Source organism: Ambystoma mexicanum, chromosome 12, assembly GCF_040938575.1.
Source record: "Ambystoma mexicanum isolate Mex_15411 chromosome 12, UKY_AmexF1_1, whole genome shotgun sequence".
NCBI classification, from domain to species: Eukaryota; Metazoa; Chordata; class Amphibia; order Caudata; family Ambystomatidae; genus Ambystoma; species Ambystoma mexicanum.
The window spans coordinates 878,644,128-878,663,462 of NC_090936.1; the positions used below are offsets into that span (position 1 = coordinate 878,644,128).

The 19,335-nt window shown below is 48.4% G+C and overlaps 1 protein-coding gene across 1 annotated transcript in view; it reads right to left on the bottom strand.

The window, feature by feature from the left end:
• The window catches only part of LYZ (lysozyme), a 190,613-nt gene that overhangs the window by 94,243 nt on the left and 77,035 nt on the right, over window positions 1-19,335 (bottom strand). Inside the window, exon 2 of the mRNA XM_069629364.1 lies at window positions 475-639. Coding sequence (XP_069485465.1) covers window positions 475-639 — 165 coding nt within the window. The remainder of the gene's footprint in view (window positions 1-474; window positions 640-19,335) is intronic.

Consider the following 19,335-nt stretch of genomic DNA (forward strand, 5'->3'; position numbering starts at 1 on the left):
ACAAGGCTGAAATATGTAGTCAATTTTTTCCTTCTGGCTCTTCTTTCCGTCTTACACAGAATTTACCACCTTGTCAGGCTATTGCTCTACTCTTTCCTTATAAGAAATACTAACTTAAAAACTACTCTTTGCACCCCATTCTTACTTCTTAATTTGCCTGTCTGTAATGGTACATGCCTTCAACACTCATCTAAAATAACCCTAATCCTAATGTACGTTTTCTTCATCAGTCAACATGTCTTCAGGCCGCTTCGCCATACTGGTTATTTATTCACTTTGAAATTCGTCACTTTTTCACAATAACGCAATACAAGCTTTCACATCCTCGCCATTCAAATCAATAGCTCTTTAATTATTAAATGTTGCACCAATTACTAACTTAAGCTGTATTTATCATCAAGGTAGTGATTATTGCTATGTTTAACAAAAATTATAATAATAATGGGATCATTTACTAAAATAAATTAAGCGTACCTGTGCATGACATCTTGCACGCGTTATGCCACCCTGGTGTCTTCCCATCTTGGCACCACCAATGGCTGTTGATTTGCAAAATTCCATAATCTGTACTGCCGTCTCCAGGATTAAAATTTGTAGCTTGTGTGTTGAAACGGCTTTCATAAAATGCTGCGCACACCCCTACAAAAAGGCATAACATGAACAAATAAGATTCTGTTTGCTTATATAACCTATGACCTTACTGTTAATAAGGCATCTTCTTACTGTTCAACATGATCACTTTATATGACATAGCAACTTGTACTCAGGCAACCAGCGGATCCTTGTCCACTTCCAGCTTTTAGAGATCAGTAGCATTTAAGAAAGCTCAAAGGTACCCTCCCGTTACCTGCTGTCTGGTTCACTGTTCGCCTGTTGTTCAATGTAAATGTATAGAGACAATTGGCTCAGAAGAGAATAATATGTATAGATTGACTCAGAGGCATTGCTAGGGGCGCTGGGGCTACAACCAAAAGGCTAGCTAGCCCCGAGTCCCATCAGTCCCGACATTAGCGTAGCCCCAGATCTTTTCCAGACCTAGCAACACCCCTGGATTGGCTCATCGTGTATCTGCACTCTATAAATAAAAGAGCATCTGATCCCTGGAAGAAGAGAAGCTGAGCGGTAATGGTAATGCCTGCCATTTTTACTTGCACTGGTTGTATAGTGGGCTACTTGCTCTCGCTCTCTCTGATATCTTGCCTTTCACTTTCGAACATAGCAATATTTCTCTACAGTACCGTTTCTTTCATAGTATTTTATTTCTCCTGGCCTGGCCTGACCTTCTCGATTACTGACAACAGTACACAACCCTATCAACACGTTCCTGGTCATTCTGCTCAAGAATGAATTAATTCCAAGAGGTGCTTCAACACCTAACCGTCGGCTCCAAGTCCAACACCAGAATAACATCCTGCCTACAGGAGCAGCAATACCGCTGGACTATGGATCTACCAGATAACATGTAACTCTCCCCAAACATAGGCTGATGATAAGAATGGTACCCAGTACCCAGGGATGTGGTATATGGGCCTGCAACAAATCGCAGGATTTCATCCCTTCTCCCCATGGTGGAGCGCCTCCCTGTGAGGCTAGAGAGGTGGGCCCGCTTCGCAGCACCCTCCCTAGAGCTCGAGAAACTCCTCCTGTTGGAACAAGGAAGGACACCCGTTCCTGTGAGGATCTCCTTAAAGATCCTTCCAACATTACCTCTTCAGACATACTCTACAAAGATTTATATGAAGCAGAACTAAGTTTTGTTATTGCAAACCAGAAACTGTGAGTATCCCTTTAAATGGAACACACCATTTAACTGGGAAGAGGAGGAGAAAGCAAAAAGACGAGAGGCTGCAAAAAGCCAAGAGAGAGAGACACACAGAGATACGCTGGGGAAAGCCCACAGCTACGTTGCAACTGAGAGGGGAGGAGACTGAACTCAGAGGAGCCCACAAATCAGCTGCCCAGCTGAAAGTCAAGAGCTGGAAACTGGAGTCAGAGAGAAGCACCAAGTGGTGGCATGACCACGCAGATCCCATGGTGGAAAGGCGGTCCTAGCAAGTGTGCTGAAATCACCCCGCAGGTGGAACTGCATAACGTACCGGTATCTTGGATATCGGAAAGGTCATCCTAGAGGAGGATAAAAAGTACAAGATACTGAAGGATGAAAAGAAGTTAGACAGGCGTAGGGGAGAGCCAAACCAAAACTAAGTGAAACCCTGGTGACGTTATCCCAAATATTGTTAGGTAAAGGGGAAAACAGGAGACCTGGGAGCCAGATGGAGAATCGTTATGGGACTATTCATACGTGTCTCAGTCCAGATAAACAGACAATAACATAGAAAGTAAGAGAAGTGCATGAGAATCCTTATAAGAGCTTTCATACTTGTCTCAGTCAAGATAGTGAGACGAAAAGTGTGAAAACAAAAGAAGTGAATGATAATTGCTATAAGAATACTCATACTCGTCACTGCCAGAGTAAAGAAAGCATCATTAAGAAAGAGAGTGAACCTATAAGAGAAAAAACAGAGGAGAAGGATGAACTAATATATATGTTAAACTACACATAAAATACGGAGGAAAAAGGGCATGAACTACATAGAAAGGAAGAGAACCTCAAGAGAGGGATTCTGGAAGGTTGGATACCCTACCCTTGGAAAATGGAAGAAGAACTCTTTGTAGCGAAACAAAACAGTAAACTGATAAACAAACAGAAACCATTCCCATGGGAGAAGATATCAGTCTAGAATCCGAGACCCCATTTTGAGAAGAACTAAAGCATAAGGAAGTACTGAGTGACCTGTATGAACGGATTAAAGAAGTCATAAAAGACTATTTTAAAGCCAGCGATTGAATAAAAACTTGTGAGAAGCAAAATCAAGGAAAAGGGAGTAATTCTCCTGTCTTTAGTTGTTAAGATAGTCGTAGGGTCAGTTAGTGTTAGTTTGGACAGTGGACGGATTCTTTTAAGACATTCACTGATGACTGACGAGTTCCTTAGCTAGTTTGTTAGGGTTAGGTAGGGAACATCCCACAGAAGTAGAGAGAGATAGGCATTATCCTTTTCTTTAATAAATACACACTTGAAATGTCTTTGAAGAGTCTGCCTCCTTCTTCTGTCCCGCCACAGGCCCCATACTCTGCAGACGTGGATTGGTGGGCAGTCACCCATTTGTACTGTGTGACCTATGGACAGATACGGCCTGTAACAGAAAAGACTGGTAAAATATGCACCATCTTTGTTTTTTCTAGAGTCCAGTATTTACTTTTGCATTTATTTTGATTTGTCTGGAATGTGCATACTGACAAGAGTTCTTGCCATTCAGTATTTGCTTTGTTATTCCCTATTTGTCTATGTCAGGCTGGCCTTACCCTATTTCGTCGATGCTCAGGCAGGTTTCACAGGTAACCCAGATGTTGCTTTCCCCACCACTACGCTTGTGGAGGCGCATCATCATTATTCCTGAAACATCTGGCTGTTGCACAAGAGATGTTAGATTCATGACCTGCCAAGAGAGAATGTGTTGTGCACAAAATGCTGGGCATTTTGTATTAAGAACTGCTAGACATTCCTATGGCAAATAAACCACCATGAGAGCATTATAAGTTGCAAAGATTGTACTCATGTAAATGTCTTGAGAAGCCAGAAAAGGGAGCAGTCTTGGGAAACAATAACCAGTTGAGGTCCCTGTGGAACGTCAGGTGGACGGAGTACATATGAAGCTCAAAAGGAAGCCTGAGGATGGGTTTATGTATTTCAAAACCATGGAGCCTATCGTAGGTTTCTGTGGAGAGGGAAAAATAAGTTCAGCATTCTGAAAGCAAAGGACCAGCTAGAATGGGGTTCTGCAAGCCAAAACATTAAGCTGTATTCTAGCCCTGATGGAGCCAGTGCAGGGACCTGCTTAGTGCAGCAACATCATCATGCGCTCAGGCCCTGAAGCTGAGCTTGACTGCATTATTCTGGGTAATTAAGAGTCAGGTGGCAGAAGAGGCTGACCAGAGCCTGATAGAGTAGCAAAGCCATGAATTAACAAGTGCATGATCACTAAGGCTGCACAATAGCGTTTTGTGTCAGTGGTTGTATTGAGAGCTTGGATTTTACTGTAGCACCTTTGATGAATCTGGCGATGTCCTCACTTCTTTCTCTGAGGAGGTCCCCCCCAATACGGACAGGGGACGGCAGACACTACCTGATCCTAACTCTGGGGGTGGCGAGGGAGGACCATCTGTGGGGAGATGCACCTCGGGAGAGTAGTAGGGCATTGTTGAAGGAAAGCACATACTCCCCTTCTCCTTTCAGCAATGTTTCCTCTGCCCCCCTTGCCTTAATGGCATATTTTGCCACATTCCTCTACAACCTCGTGACAGATCTATGATTATCGCTCCCCAAACTCCCATTAGGGATAGTATATTGACAACTGGGACAAGAAAGAGGCAGGGAGTAGTGAGGATCACTTTCAGGAAGGCTCAGTATCCACTTCCTCAAAGCCTTACAGGAAATGGTACCAGAACTACTGACACAAGAAAGAACAACAGAGTAATGAAGATCACGAGGACCGGGCAACCAATGCAGCGGTCTAGGAGTTGGAAAATGATTAAGCAAGCCGGGAAGTTCAAATATGGGCTGGCTACAGCTAACACAGGGCGGGAGAGAGGAGTGTGGCAGACACCGAACTGCAGCGCAGCCCGTTACCACACTGAGCACCACCCTGGGGAGAAACACGCTGCGGTATGCGATGTGAAGGCGAATCCAGAGCAGGAGAGGAAAAGCCTGGGTGCAGGTGGTCCACCACTGAGAGAGAGCAGCAGGAACCGCGCACCCGCGAAAGGAGACACAGCAAGAGTGTATCGCTTAACAAGGCACACAGGGCGCGCCAGTACGCTGAAGCAGTAGAGAGTGTAGGAGCAGTGGAGGTAACTGGTAAGACCTGGGAAGAGAAGCACGTTACTGAGTTGCTGGTGTATGTATGTCGCTTCATCCAGTGCGCTAAAGCAGGAGAGAGCGACCGAACGAACGAACGAACGAACGAACGAACGAACGAATGCTGGAGGCAACCGGTAAATCCTGGGAAGGAAAGAGGGTTACCGGGTTGCCAGCGTGTGAATGTCGCTTCATAGAATTAACAGAAACTGTAGGGAACCGAATTGAGGAGAAGCCAGAAACCAACGGTGAACCTAATGAAAGCAAGTGGGTTCCAGGATGGCCTAAGAAAGTAAAGTGCTTCTTGAAAACGCAACAAGAACTGAACAGCAAAGCCAAGAAAGAAGTGAAAGTAGTAGTACAGAAAGTCAATAATGGTTTATTAAACCCCAACCTTAAAAAAATAAAGTATTGTGTAATAAAGTCCTGGCAGACAAGTATACCAGGTGAAGTTAAGCATTTATGTAATAAGGTCCTGGCAGGTAAGTATACCAGGTGAAGTTAAGTATATGCGTAGTAAAGTCCTGGCATGGAAGTATACCAGGCAAAGCTAAGTGTTTGTGTAACAAAGTCCTGGTAGGAAGATACACCAGGTGAAGTAAGAGTTAAGCATTTGTGTAACAAGTCATGGCAGGAGGGTATACCAAGTGAAGATAAATATAGACAATAGTAAAGAACTTCAAGGTTCAAGGAAGCCATGCCCTTGAAATCATGAACTGTTGAGAAGAAGCCTAGAAGAAAGGAGAGTCCTTAGGAAGAGACATAGCCTTAGGATTTGATAATATTAAAGAGGAAGAAAAGGTCTGGGGAAGGGACTCGATGCCCCAAAAAAAGTGAACACCCCAAGGGGAGAAAGTATTCCTCTTTTTTTGAACTGGTGAGACTGATACAAGAAATCTGTGGAAGGAAGCTGTTCCCTTGAGATTGTGGACATTTTTCATTGGAACTCCTTGTGACCAAGGAGAGAGAGAGAAATCCTCTTTGAACTTAGTAATTCTTTTTGAATTGGTAATATGGACACAAGGAAACTGGAAAAGGAATCTGCTCAGTGGAACTGTGAATATTGGTCATTGGTACCCTTTTTGTTAGATTTGAACTTTTAAGTTGAACCTGAACATTTGAGCACTTGTGAATAACAAGAGACAGTATCCTTCGAGGGCCAGAATAGGATTACAGACACAGGACATACTTTTGTTTGAACATCTTGACACTGGATGGACCCATTCGTTTTTGGTTGAGGTAGGGAAATTCCTTCTACAATAGGAATAGTGAGATATTTTCCAACCCCCATTTCTTTTTTTTTTTAAAGTTTGTAACCACAAACATGTCTCCTCTGTGTCCGTGTCTCATTCCTGGCTCCTCACACAACCCACATTTCTGCTCTCTTGGTCCATTATTATTTGTGTTGTTTTTGCCAGTTTTGATGGGCCGAACCTCTAAATACAGTCTCATGGGCACCACCGATCTTAAAAGTGAAAATTGTGTTCGCTTTCTTGTTCTTGCCAGGCTGTTTAGCAGGCTGAACCCAGCACAACACAACATGTGTTGAGCAGCCCAGGCATACTTGATATTTAGCCACGCAGGGAACTTCTTCTAGCTCTCGCAAAATAGTGATGTCAGCAAACATTTACCCTTGTGAAAGTTTGAGGCACCCACACAGAGCCTATTATCTCAAGAGTCCAGTCTATTAAAGCTTGTCCATTTCCCTAGCAGTTGCTGTTGATGCAGTGCTTACTAGGATTTGGACGTGAGGGAGAGCGGGAAAGATAGAGAAAAAGAAGGATGCATTTGCATGTTTAAGTTCCTTTTCAGTTTTGGCTATTAGGTGGGGCTAAAAGCACTACCTATAAAGCCAAAACTATTGTTATTAAAATAAGAGCTTTAACATGAGAGCTTGAAACAGGGGCTTTAGATGCAGGTTTGTTGTAATGCTTTCTTTTCAATGCAGGTTGGCATATGAGGATGAATAGTAGTTTGGTAGTTTGACTATGGGCCCCACCCATTTAACGCCCATTGCTAAGTGAAATGTATAGGAATTTCCTCCCATTCCCACCCATTTTCCTTCCAGCCACACCTCCTTTTGCACTCTTTGATGATTCTCTACTGTTTGGTGAATTTGGCTGCCATTTTTCCTTCCAAATGATGGCCACCATGTTTTAATGTTATTAAAAAGTTATTTGACTTGGTTGATGCTTTTAAGAACAGATTACTTTTTTACCTGGTAACGTTCTTTCGATGGGATGGTCCGACGACGTATTCCATATCTATGACAGGTAATCACCACAGCTGTGCTGCTTCGGAACATTTTCGGCGTCTGCGTCCTGCGTCGATGACGTCGATACACTGTCCTCGAGGGCCTCCGTCGAGCCCACGTCACCGGATGTTATAAGTAGGACGTACGACGCCCGTAGCCTCAGTTATAGTTTTTTCCCAGAAAGTGTGGCACCAATCTTCTGCCAGTATGACCACAGAAACCCTTGCGGAAACGTAAGCTGCAGGAGGGAAAAGAATTTAGAATATAGAAATTTAGAATGCCCAATTAAATTGCAGAGTAAAGGACCGCCTTGCCAAAGGCCAGATCCTGCCCATCGATAGAATCTAGGGAGTAGTGTCTTACAAAAGTATGGACCGAAGCCCATGTGGCTGCTTCACAGATGTTACGAATAGGAACACCCCTCTGCAGGGCAGTAGAGGCAGCCATACCCCTAGTAGAATGGGCCCGTAAGCCTACCGGAAGGTCCTTACCCGCCAAGTGGTAACATTCAGAAATTGCCAAGATAATCCATCTAGACAAAGTCTGCTTAGTAACAGCTTGTCCCAAACGTCTTCCAGCATAACCTATAAAGAGCTGATTGTCCACTCTGACCCGGGACATGCGTGAAATGTAGAAACTTAAAGCTCTCCTAGGATCCAACCTATGGAGCCTTTCCTCTTCCTTACCAGGATGCGGAGGAGGATAAAAAGCCGGAAGAATGACCTTCTGGCTTAAATGAAATTCCGACCGACACCACTTTCGGAAGAAAGGAAGGACGAACCCTAAGGACAACCCTGTCCTTATGAAACACACTGAAGGGTGGCTTAATAGAAAGTGCTTGCAACTCACTCACTCTGCGAGCAGAAGTAACCGCAACTAAAAATACAGTTTTAAGGGTTAACAGTCTCAAAGGACAAGAATGTAAAGGCTCAAATGGAGTACACATTAGGAATTTTAGAACAAGGTTCAAATCCCAACCGGGCACCTGGAAAGGTGATGGTGGAAACGCACTAGTGAGCCCTTTCAGAAACTGAAAAATTAAAGGAATTTTGAAAAAAGAACACTCCTCTGACGAGCGCTTAAATATAGACAGCGCCGCCAGGTAACCTTTAATGGTACCCACTTGCAGGCCCTTGTGGGCTAAAGAAAGCAAAAAAGACAGAACCACAGGAATGTCACAAAAGGATCCACATTCTTAACACTGCACCAGTCGCAGAACTTTCTCCAAAGGCAACGGTACAGGGACTTTGTTGTAGGCCGTTTGGCCGAAAGCAACACCTCCATCACATCTTCAGGGAGGTCCCAATCCTTATACCTCAACCTTTCAGAAGCCAAGCGTGAAGGTTGAGGGATCTGACCTCTGGATGGAGATCCAGACCCCCCTCCCGTAAGAGCAGATCATCTCGGTAGGGAAGACGGCGTGGAGGGCAGATGGACAAGTCGAGAAGGTCCGGGTACCACGTTCTCCGGGCCCATGCCAGAGCAATGAGGATCATCCGGGAACCGAACCTCCTTAACCTCTGCAGCACCTGCGGGATGACAGGGACTGGAGGAAACGCGTACAGCAGAGGGAAGGACCACTCCACCACAAACGCATCCCCTAAGGCTCCTCTTGGAGAAAATTCCTGCAAGCAAAACTTTTTGCACTTCCGGTTTACACTGGAGGTGAAGTGATCCACTTGTGGGGTCCCCCAAAGGGCGAAGATCTCCAGGAGAATCTCCTGAGCCCACTCATGAGAGATTGCGCTCTGCCTGCTCAGAGTATCCGCCATCTCGTTTTTGTTTCTGGCCAGATGAACTGCCGAGATCGAAATTTCCTGCTGGATGGCCCAGAACCAGAGCTGCATCGCCTCCCTGCACAGAGGAAGTGACCCTGCCCCCCCCTTTTTGTTGAGGTAGTGCATGGCCACTGTGTTGTCTGTCAGAATGAGGACATTCTTCCCTCGCACAGTCGGCAGAAAAGCCTTCAGGGCAAGCCTGACGGCCCTCAGCTCCAACAGATTGATATGGAGTCTGGACTCTGACGGAGACCAACAACCGCTGACTGTCAACTCGTTGGCATGAGCTCCCCATCCCGTGAGGGATGCGTCCGTCACGATCGTCACCTCCGGCCAGGGTAGCCAAAATGGAGCCCCATTCATCAGATTGCCTTAGACAGCCCACCACAGAAGGTCCTGCGTGACCGAGGGCGGCACCTGAACGGGGTCTGACATCCTGCTGGAGGACTGTGACCACTGCATCTTGAGGGCCGATTGCAGAGATCTCATCCGCAACCTGGCCTCTGGCACCAGAAGAATGCAGGATGCCATGAGGCCGAGCAACCTCAAGAACTCAAACGCCGGGAGACTCTGGGCATGTTGAAACTTGTGCACCATCTGCAGAATGTGATGAGCCCTCACCTGGGGAGGGAAACACTGCCCCAGGGACGTGTCGAGCACTGCTCCGATGTACTGGAGCCGCTGAGTGGGCATCAAGTGGGACTTCTTTAAGTTGAGGGAGAAGCCCACCTTGTGAAGGGAGTGGCAGGTGACAGACAGATGATCCAGGACTTGCTCGGGAGAGCGCGCCCTGATCAACCAATCGTCCAGGTAGGGGTAGACGTGAATCCTCCCTTTCCTGAGATACGCTGCCACCACCACCATGGGCTTGGTGAAAACCCTCGGGGCGGCGGTCAATCCAAACGGCAGGACATGAAAGTGCGGGTCGCCAACCGCGAACCACATGTACTTCTTGTGCTTGGGATGGATCGGCATATGAAAGTAAGCGTCCTTGAGGTCAAGAGCCACCAACCAGTCCTGAAGTTGAAGGGCCTGGAGGATTTGAGATAGAGTAACCATCTTGAACTTGCCCTTCCTGAAGAGCTTGTTCAAGCCATTCAAGTCCATGATGGGTCTCAATCCCCAGTCTTTCTTCAAAATCAAAAAATAAGGGGAATACCATCCCCTGTTCCTCTCCGTTACAGGAACCAGCTCTATGGCGCCTTTCTCCAGCAGGGATTTGATTTCCTGCGCAAGGAGCAGATCCGGACTCTTCAAAGAGAGATTCCCTGGTGGATTGTCATGAGGCCTCTGCCGGAAAGGAAGACAGTAGCCGTGGGCTATGATCTCCAGAACCCAGGCATCTGAAGTAATGGCACATCATTCTACAAGATGCTGCGCCAGCCTTCCCCCAACCGGCGAACCATGGGACATGGCCTCATGACTGAGCTGAAGCAGCTGCGGCAGTGCCTGAGGGTAAAGAGGCAACTGCCCGAGCGGCTCTGGCACCTCGAGTACTTTGTTTTCCACCTTTGGCACCCCTACGGTGGCCCCTTTGACTTGAAGCCCCTCTCGATCTACCAAAGGAAGAGTAGTACCGAAAGGAACCTCCCCTCCATTGCTGTCCCCTAGGACGAAAAGGCGGAGGTTGATGAACTGCAGTGCTCAACGACTTCGCTGCAGCTTTGGAGGTCTGCAACCTCTCAAGGCTCTCGTCAGCCTTGCTGTCAAAAAGATGTTCACCATCAAAGGGCATGTTGAGAAGCCGGGCTTGCACATCAGAAACAAACCCCGACTTCCGCAACCATGCAAATCTGCTCATTACGGTGCTTGCCGCCATGGACCGGCTGACACAATCTGCCACGTCCACACCCAACTGAACAGATTCACACATGGCATCTTTGCCATCCTGAACAAGAGCAAGAAAGCCATCCCGTTCCTCCCCTTCGGGAATATGTTCAGCCGCCAAAGAAACACAATTCCACAGAGTATGAGTGAAACATGCTAAGGTACACACGGAGTTGACTGCCTGTAAAGCCATAACCCCTGAAGAAAACACTTTCTTCGCCCAGCCATCAAAACGTTTGTTGTCCCCATCAGGAGGGATGGTAGGGTACGACGCCTGTTTTGCCGGGGCCATAGCCGCCTGCACCACCAAACTCTCCGGAGTGGGGTGCGTAGTCAAGTAGCTGGGGTCGCAACTGGCAGGACGGTATTTTTTCGGCAAAGACTTGCCCACTGCCGGGAGACTCTCCGGAGCAGTCCAAGCAGCTGCCACCCTTCTTTGCAAGGCCATATGGAATGGCTGTACCGGGTCAGTCTGTCAGGTCATCCTGCAGAAAATCTCCTGGTGGCGCAGACCACCCCAAGTATTCCGTGACCCTCGACATGAGGCGCCGGTACGAGGATTCAGCATACGTACCCGGCTCAGGCCTGCCAAACTCAACCTCCGGGGAGGTGTCCAGACCACTGGCGTCGTGCAAAGACTGACACAGGTCTTCTAACTGGCTATGACCAGATAATAGGTCATCAGGAACCTCCTCAGGAACCATACCATCATCAGACCCTTCATCCACCTCAGAAATATAGTCAAGAGGCTGGAATAAATCCCTGGATGAGGGCACGTGTTTGGACTTGGCCAGAGCCTTCCTCTGGGTTTCCACCGGTCTCCGGGGCACCTCTGAGAAATCCTCCTCGAAAGGCGTTGAGGGCGTCGACAGAATCAGTGTCGACGTCGAGCGTGGCGCTGATGGCTTCGACACAGGCCTTGAGAGCGGAGCCCCGAGTGTGTCCTTCGACAGCCTGGGCGCCGATGGCATCCTTGGAGGCAGAGCCTCGAGAGAGTCCTTCGATGATCTCGGCACCAAAGGCATCGACGTCTTCTTCGAAGACCTCACAGGCTCTGACGGTCTCGATGGCGTCAAGGACCGGGACCTGGAGCGAGCATGGCTAGAGCGATCCACCTTGTCCGACCGGGACCTCGAAGGTTCCCGGTGATCGCGACGACCGCTCGAGCCCGAAGGCGTGCGAACAGTCTCTAGCACCTTCCCAGCCGGCGTCTTTCGACGGCGCGGACGGAACGGATCCCTGCAACTAAAAAATCGCCAACATCTCCTTATGAAATAAATCCCATTCCGCAGGAGAGGAATGCTTGGTGGGACAAGCAACCCGCCGACGGTCGGAGTCCTCGGACGAGCACGGGGAAGGTGACCGGTGACGGTGCTTCCGTGAGTGCCTCTAAAAGGCAGAGGAATGACGGGACCCACTCCGGGACCCAGACCCCCTGGACTTACGCCGATGATGCAAAGAGTCTCCCCTCGAATCGTCATTCGAAAGCCCAGTGGATTTCGACTTCTGTGGCTTGGACACCTTACCGACAGAAAGCTTCTTCTTAGGCTCCCGCAAGGCCTTCGAAGTTTACGACTGGCAATCGTCACAACCGTCCGTGGCGTGGTCCTCACCGAGGCACCAGAGGCTGGCGTCATGCAGGTCCGTCATCGACATCTTGGAACCGCAGTCCGACCTCTTGAAACCCGGCCGCGGGGTAGAAGAAGATGAAGAAATCATGGAAATCTTCACAAACAAACTGGTTCGAAGAACCGAAAGAACAACTCAGAAGAACCGAGGCGCGCCGAGATCTCCAAAGTGAACATGTTCACGGAAACAACAGAACTGAAGCTACGAGCGTCATGCGACCTACTTATAACATTCGGTGACGTCGGCTCGACGGAGGCCCTCGAGGACAGTGTATCGACGTCATCGACGCAGAAAATTTTCCGCAGAAGCACAGCTGTGGTGATTACCTGTCATAGACATGGAATACGTCAGAGGACCCAATCCCCCCGAAAAATATTTACTACAGCTTTTAAGTTATGTTACACATTATAATGTATTTTGTTTTTCCAATAAACAAGTTAAATTAATAGTTACGTTTTGGTCTAAAATGTCTAAAATGTATTTCAAAATGTTCATATAGTGATTTGTGGGGTGCTGGTTAAGTGTTTGTGATGTAAGCAGCACCTGATTGGCTGTGCAGTGAGTGATGTCAGTATGATGTGGGTGGTTCTCCAGTCTGTGTGTGTTTACTCACGGTAGCCATTTTCTGGCAGAGTGTCTGGGGAGTTTCGGCACCCATGGGCTAAATGTGTGGCTGCGGCCCACGCAACTTTCAGGAGGCCGGGGAGCAGCTCTCTCCGCCATCCCCTGCTCCCGCCTGCCTGCTCCCCCACAGGGAAAGGGATGGCTAGCTGCTGCTAGGCCCGGGCAGGAAGGGCTCCGCTTTTTGCATGCATCGTGAACCGCCAGAGGAAGCTGGAGTCTTATCATCAGGAACGCCAAGTTTCCCATAAATGTGGAGAGCCTGCTGGTAAGTGGTGGGGCCTGAGGGGTTGTGTCTGTTCAACACTAGGGGGTCGCTTTGTGCAGAAGTACGTCCCAGGGTGTGTGCGCTGCTCTGACACTTCCCCGTTTCTTCCTGGGTTAGCATTAACAGGAACCAGCATTCATCTATCATGCCTCTAAATGTCCTTCCATTTGCCTAACATAAACTGTCTTCTCCGCCCGAAATGTATACACTGGTCTGCCTTTTTTGTCTTCGATGGCCTGACTCCGGGTAAAAGCTTTGTGAATCTGCCGGTCTGTTTCCATGCATGTCAATTGTGCATCAAGACTACTTCATGTACAAAGCTGAGCTGTGATAGCAATGTACACGATCATCTCTATTCATCAAACTCACGCATAAAAGCTCTGTTTTCTCCTGCTCAGTTCTTTTGCACGCTGGAGCAGGCCGCACTTGTCCTGCCTCTTGGACCAACATAATGAAGCCTGTAATTAGGGTGACTGATACGTTGTGCCATCCGACTCTTCGCCACTTCAGCAGTCCAGGTGCTCTGAGAAGTCTTGTGTTGTGCTGTTTTATCATTCAGGATCCATACTTGTACATATGGTGATCGATTTGAAGTATTATTTATTTTCCGGTTGACTTCAGTTCACGCAGATGGCTGCAAACAATTTTAAAAGCAATTAATTGTGTCCGGAAGAGCCCCCTTTCTCAGCGATGTTTTCAGTGTGTGCAGTTTGTCTTCATGCAAGAAGTTATTACCTTGTTGCTAGGTGGAGTAAGCGATCAATTTGCTAACAGCTGCATGTGATTGTTAACATCACACATAACATCACACATGTTTGGCGCCGAACGACTGAAGACAGTCTGTGAGGGCACGGCAAGGGGGATGTGATGTCCATGTGACATGGACCAAAAGGCAGGGGGAATAAAGCAGAGGGAGAAAGCCTGCGAAAGACAGTCTCCGCTCTACCATCATAGCCATCTTGTCAGTGTCCCTCATTGCACGCTTGCCCAGCGTGCCCGGCCTACACAGTCTTACCTATTCCTGCATTGCCTCATCACACTGATGACGAGGCAGGGGAATAAAACCCACCCACTGCAGCCCCCACCTGCCACAGTGCTTCGCTCTAGCCCGCTACTGCACCCCAGGGCTCGCTGCCACGCCAGAAACATTAAAGTAAGTGTTGTGATGATGCACCACACTCCCGCAGGAGCTGCATCCGCCACCAGCATCGTGCCGACTGCATGCCTAACTCTCTGCTCTCAACCCTAGGCTCAGACAGCTCACCAGCTGCTCCCCCACCTGCATCAGGCCCACTAGATGCCAGAAAATAAATTTGGCTTTCAGCTCATGGGAACCCAAGGCCCAAGAAGACACACCTGGCCCACAGGCCCTCACAGCCACCTTGCCTTCCCCAGAGCGCCGGCTTCTCAAGCCTAAGCCAGTAGCCCACCAGCAAGCAACCACCTAACAACACGGCAGCCGCTGTTGCACCCCATCACTGGCCAGACACGAGCCATAAGCTGCTGGAGGAATACCCACCCAGCAGGGCCGCTGAGCAAGGCAGCCAAGGGCAGTGCACTGCCCAGCACGTTGACAGGACAGTTTGTGCAGGACCGCGCACTGCCCAAGGCACACCTGAGGAGATAAAGACACGTACCAAGTGCACGTGCCTTCCCTTGCACCACACACCATGGCAGATGACCCTGAAGCAACGCCACCCAGGTAACAGGACCAGAACTCTAACACCAGCACGTGGTTAGACACCATGCAAGGCACCTTCATGAAGCCCTTTGAGCCTTTTAGTCCCCGTGCAGGGCTCAGCTGGGAGCTTTGGGTCCAGCAATTCGAACTAAGCCTCAAAGCACGCAACATTATCATCGAAGAAAAGAAAAGGCCATTCCTCATGTTCAACTGCAGCGCCATAGCAGTAAGACTGTTCTTCGCAATCCCGAACCGCGGCACAGACGACAACTATGAGACATCGAAAGCTGTCCTTACGAGGAAATTCAAACAGCCAAATCAGCCTGGATTTTGAGCGGTTTAAAATGAGCCAGGCCAGACAACACCCACAGGAAAGCATCATCGACTTCCATGGTCATCTATGAAAGATGGCCATCGGCTGTGACTTCCCGGACGACAAATTCACAGTCAGGCAACAGGTCATACATGGCCTCTTCTCTGAGAAGCTCTGGAGGTCCATCTTATCGGAGACAAATCTCCTGTTAGACACCATCCTGACTATGGCGCGACACCGCAAAAGGACAGATGAGCACTTGTCAGAAATGGAACAAAAAATGTGCTACCTGCCACTGGACACGGAAACGGCATGCAATAGCATGACCACTATCAATGCTCTACGGCAAAACAAACCCCAACAAGGGCAGTCAGCAACCAAGCCTACAGAATGCTTGTGATGTGGCAGACAGCAACATAAAGTGGAATCCTGCCCAGCATAGGGGACCACGTGCTACAAGTGTGGGAAGATCAACCACTATGCGTCGGTATGCCTGAACTCCCAGAGAACCGAAGACCACTCAGCCCAGAGGAGAGCCCAAGACTGGAGGAGTGACACAAGGACCAGGAATGGACAAACATTCCGGCCAAGGCAGCGCGAGCGCTGCAGGCGGAGACAACTTGACCGGACCCGAGACACCCAAAAAGGACACACCCGAGCGATTGAAGGAGAAGACACTGACAGCAGCAGTGGCGATGACGACTAGTCGGGCAGGGAACAGTCCCTAAATCGCACCAATCGATACCGCAACTCAAGGCGGTAAAAGGCCCACATGATCTCAGCAGTCAAGCCAGAGCACAGCAGGCAAACAAATGACAGCAGATCACAACGCAGTTGCACAGTCACTGTGGGGGACACCCCAGTAACAATGATGATTGACACGGACGCCGCAGTGAATGTCATGCCAACTACAAGGTTCGACAAGCTAGACCCCAGACCACCCCTGCGGCGAAAGCCTGTACAGCTATTCACGTATGGATACAAGAAGCCCCTCCCAGTTGTGGGGTATTTCAAATCCACTCTCGCGCTCAATGGGAAGAGCTGCACTACTCGCATCTACGTAGTCAAAGCAGGGATTGAGATGCTACTCAGCTGCCCAACCACTGAAAGACTAATACTATTTACCTTTGCAATACATTCCAAGGAAATTGACCACCTATTAGCTAAGCACAGGAAGCTATTCCAAGGCCTCGGATGCCTAAAAGGGAGGAAAGTAAAACTCTACATCGACCCCACGGTAAAACCGAGGGTGGTCTGACACCGAAGAGAGGGTGGTCTGACACTAAAGAGAGGGTGGTCCGACACCGAAGAGTCCCTTTCCACATGAGTGCAGCCATTGCGGCAGAGCTGAACAAACTCATGGACTTCCCAATAATCGAGAAGACCACCGGGTCCACACCCTGGGTGTCCCCCATGGTGGGGACACCAAAACCCATAGAGCCCCAAGAAGTGCGGATATGTATCGGCATGCGCCTGCGTAACATGGCAATAGGGCGGGAAAGACACATTACACCAACAGTGGACTAGATGATCGTGGACCTATCAGGCGTCACTGTCTTCAGCAAACTGGACCTAAGATCAGGGTGCCACCAAATCCGTGGCAAAGGACTCAAGGTACATCACAACATTTTTGTCACATCATAACACGGGTTAGCCACGGCCATGCGAGGACCCGAAAAAGTCACCCGGAACGTGTCCCACTTCAAGCGGACACCACGCCCCCTGTGGGAGGAATCACGAGAGGACAGAACCCCAGTGAGGACCCGCTCCCTGTCAGCTGAACCTACACCACCAGCGGGAGAACAGAAAAAAAAGCCAACTCAGGAGACCCCTGCACCCAGCGACAAGGAAGAGAGTCCGCCCAGATCAGCCACCTCACGAAGGGAGTGAGGAGAACGGTACTCACTCCGGAGATGGCTGGTACCCTCCACTCGACTCCAAGGGTATATCCTGAATGGTATCTACAGACATGCGTGAGCCGGAATGCACAGGACTGGACCCTGGCGAGTGCCATGAAAGACTACCGCAATGTTTGAAAAGTTCATGTGTTTTGGTTGTTTGTCCAAGTTGGGTAGGGATGTGATGTCCACGTGACATAGACCACTTGAGCAGGGGGAATAAAGCAGAGGGAGAAAGCCTGCGAAGGGCTGTCTACGCTCTACCATCAGAGCCAACGTGTCAGTGTCCCTCATTGCACGCTTGCTCAGCGCGCCCGCCTACATGGCCTGCCTGTCCCTGTGGCGCCTCATCACAGGGAGGATGAGGAAATGGAGTGGGTGGCTCGGGCTGGGGGCGACTCTCCTGTCTGCTTTTCACTCCCGCTCTGCTAATGTGCTGCGCTCACAGGAAACCACAACCTCATATCGCACCCTGTGCCTAGCCTAGAGTGGGACTTGGGTCGTCAGCGTTCCAAGCTAACCACGACCCCACATGAATATATCAAGAGTTTTCATATTGGGGTTTAGACACATTCTTAGCTATTGTGCACACATGTGCAGATATTTTTGTGTGCTTTTTAATTTTCTGTAAATCAAGAGATCAATGTCCTAATGCCTCAGTTAATGTGTGTCCCTACTTTTGTTAGGACGTGTACCCTGTTTCCACCACTTCATGTGTCCCCTCTTTCCTGGCTTTGCAGCAGAATCAGCAAAAATAAATCCGCTCCCCTTTCGCTTTCACTTTCAACTTTTTTGAAAGAGCAATGTTTTGTATTTTAAAAATACGATATGAGGCATGGGCGTTAATGCAGTAGGATTTTCCAGGTCTGTCCTGCATCTGCAAAGTGAGTCAAATATTCACTGTTATATAATGTTGAGCTTTTTTTGTCTTATTTCATTTGCGGTGGAGCAGCACAGTCAGTTCAGTCCTTGCTGCTGAGATCCGAGTTACTGCAGGTTGCACACCTTGGACAATACAATACTTACTAGCATTTCACTGACGACAGTAACAAAAGCATGTTGTGTGATGCTGTACCAGACGGATGAAACTTGGCAAGCAATATTTAAAAAAATATATATATATATATATATATATATATATTTACAATTCATCTTCAGTGAATACTTACATTTAAACAACAACCGAATTGTGTTGAAAAAGGACTGGTTGTGTAGAGTACTAGCAACGGTGATAAGGTCACTCATCAATGGAAGCATGCATGTTGGCACGTTTGAAACCTCTAGTCAGTTTATAAAGAATTGCATGTGTAAAAAGCAAAGATCTGGCTTATGCGCGCCACCCTGCTAATTTAAACCCTCAACCCCACTCAGGCTATCTCCTGGGCATAGTTACCCACGACAATGCTACTAGCAAATGGGTTCTGTCATTTCCAGATGTAACCGTAACATAAACATCAAAATGTAATCATTTTTGCCAAAATTCAGCTAAAATAGTATTTGGTGTGCGTTGAACTCGGTTTTATGCCACACCCCATCCAGGGTCAGACTGGGCGGTAAAATTGTCTCGGGCACCAATGAAAAAGTGGCCACAGTTGCAAATGGCAATTCATTCCGTTTCTGACACGGTTTGACTAGCACCTAAGGGGTTGTTTTTTGATAAAATGTGACACAAACTGTGCATTTTAAAGAATATTTATTCAGCAACACTTCACTTCAGCTACTAGCGGCATAGTCAAGTAACTCATCAAACTGGCCCACATTGGCCAAACAAGTTACCCACTTTGACTAAAAAACGGCCCATTCAGCATTTTGCGTTTTTTTGGTTCTGCCATGGGCCTATTGCCCTATAGATCAGTCCAAGCCTGACCACATCTGATGCCATTATTTTTCTCTTCCGCTCCCGTAGTGCCAATGACCCCGGCAACATGTCTTTGCTGAAGGGCTACGACATCCGCTACGGACTGACTTTGGGGGTTAGAGTGCGGTCTTTTCTGAACTGTGTTGTTTGCAGGGTGAGTTATTGACCATCAGTTGTGACCAACGCGCCGATTTCTGCCCCAGGGACGCCAGTTGCAGTTGGAATGGACATAGACAACGCCAGCAGAGAAAAGGTGTCTGTCAGAAGTAAACATGGTAAGTAACATTGGC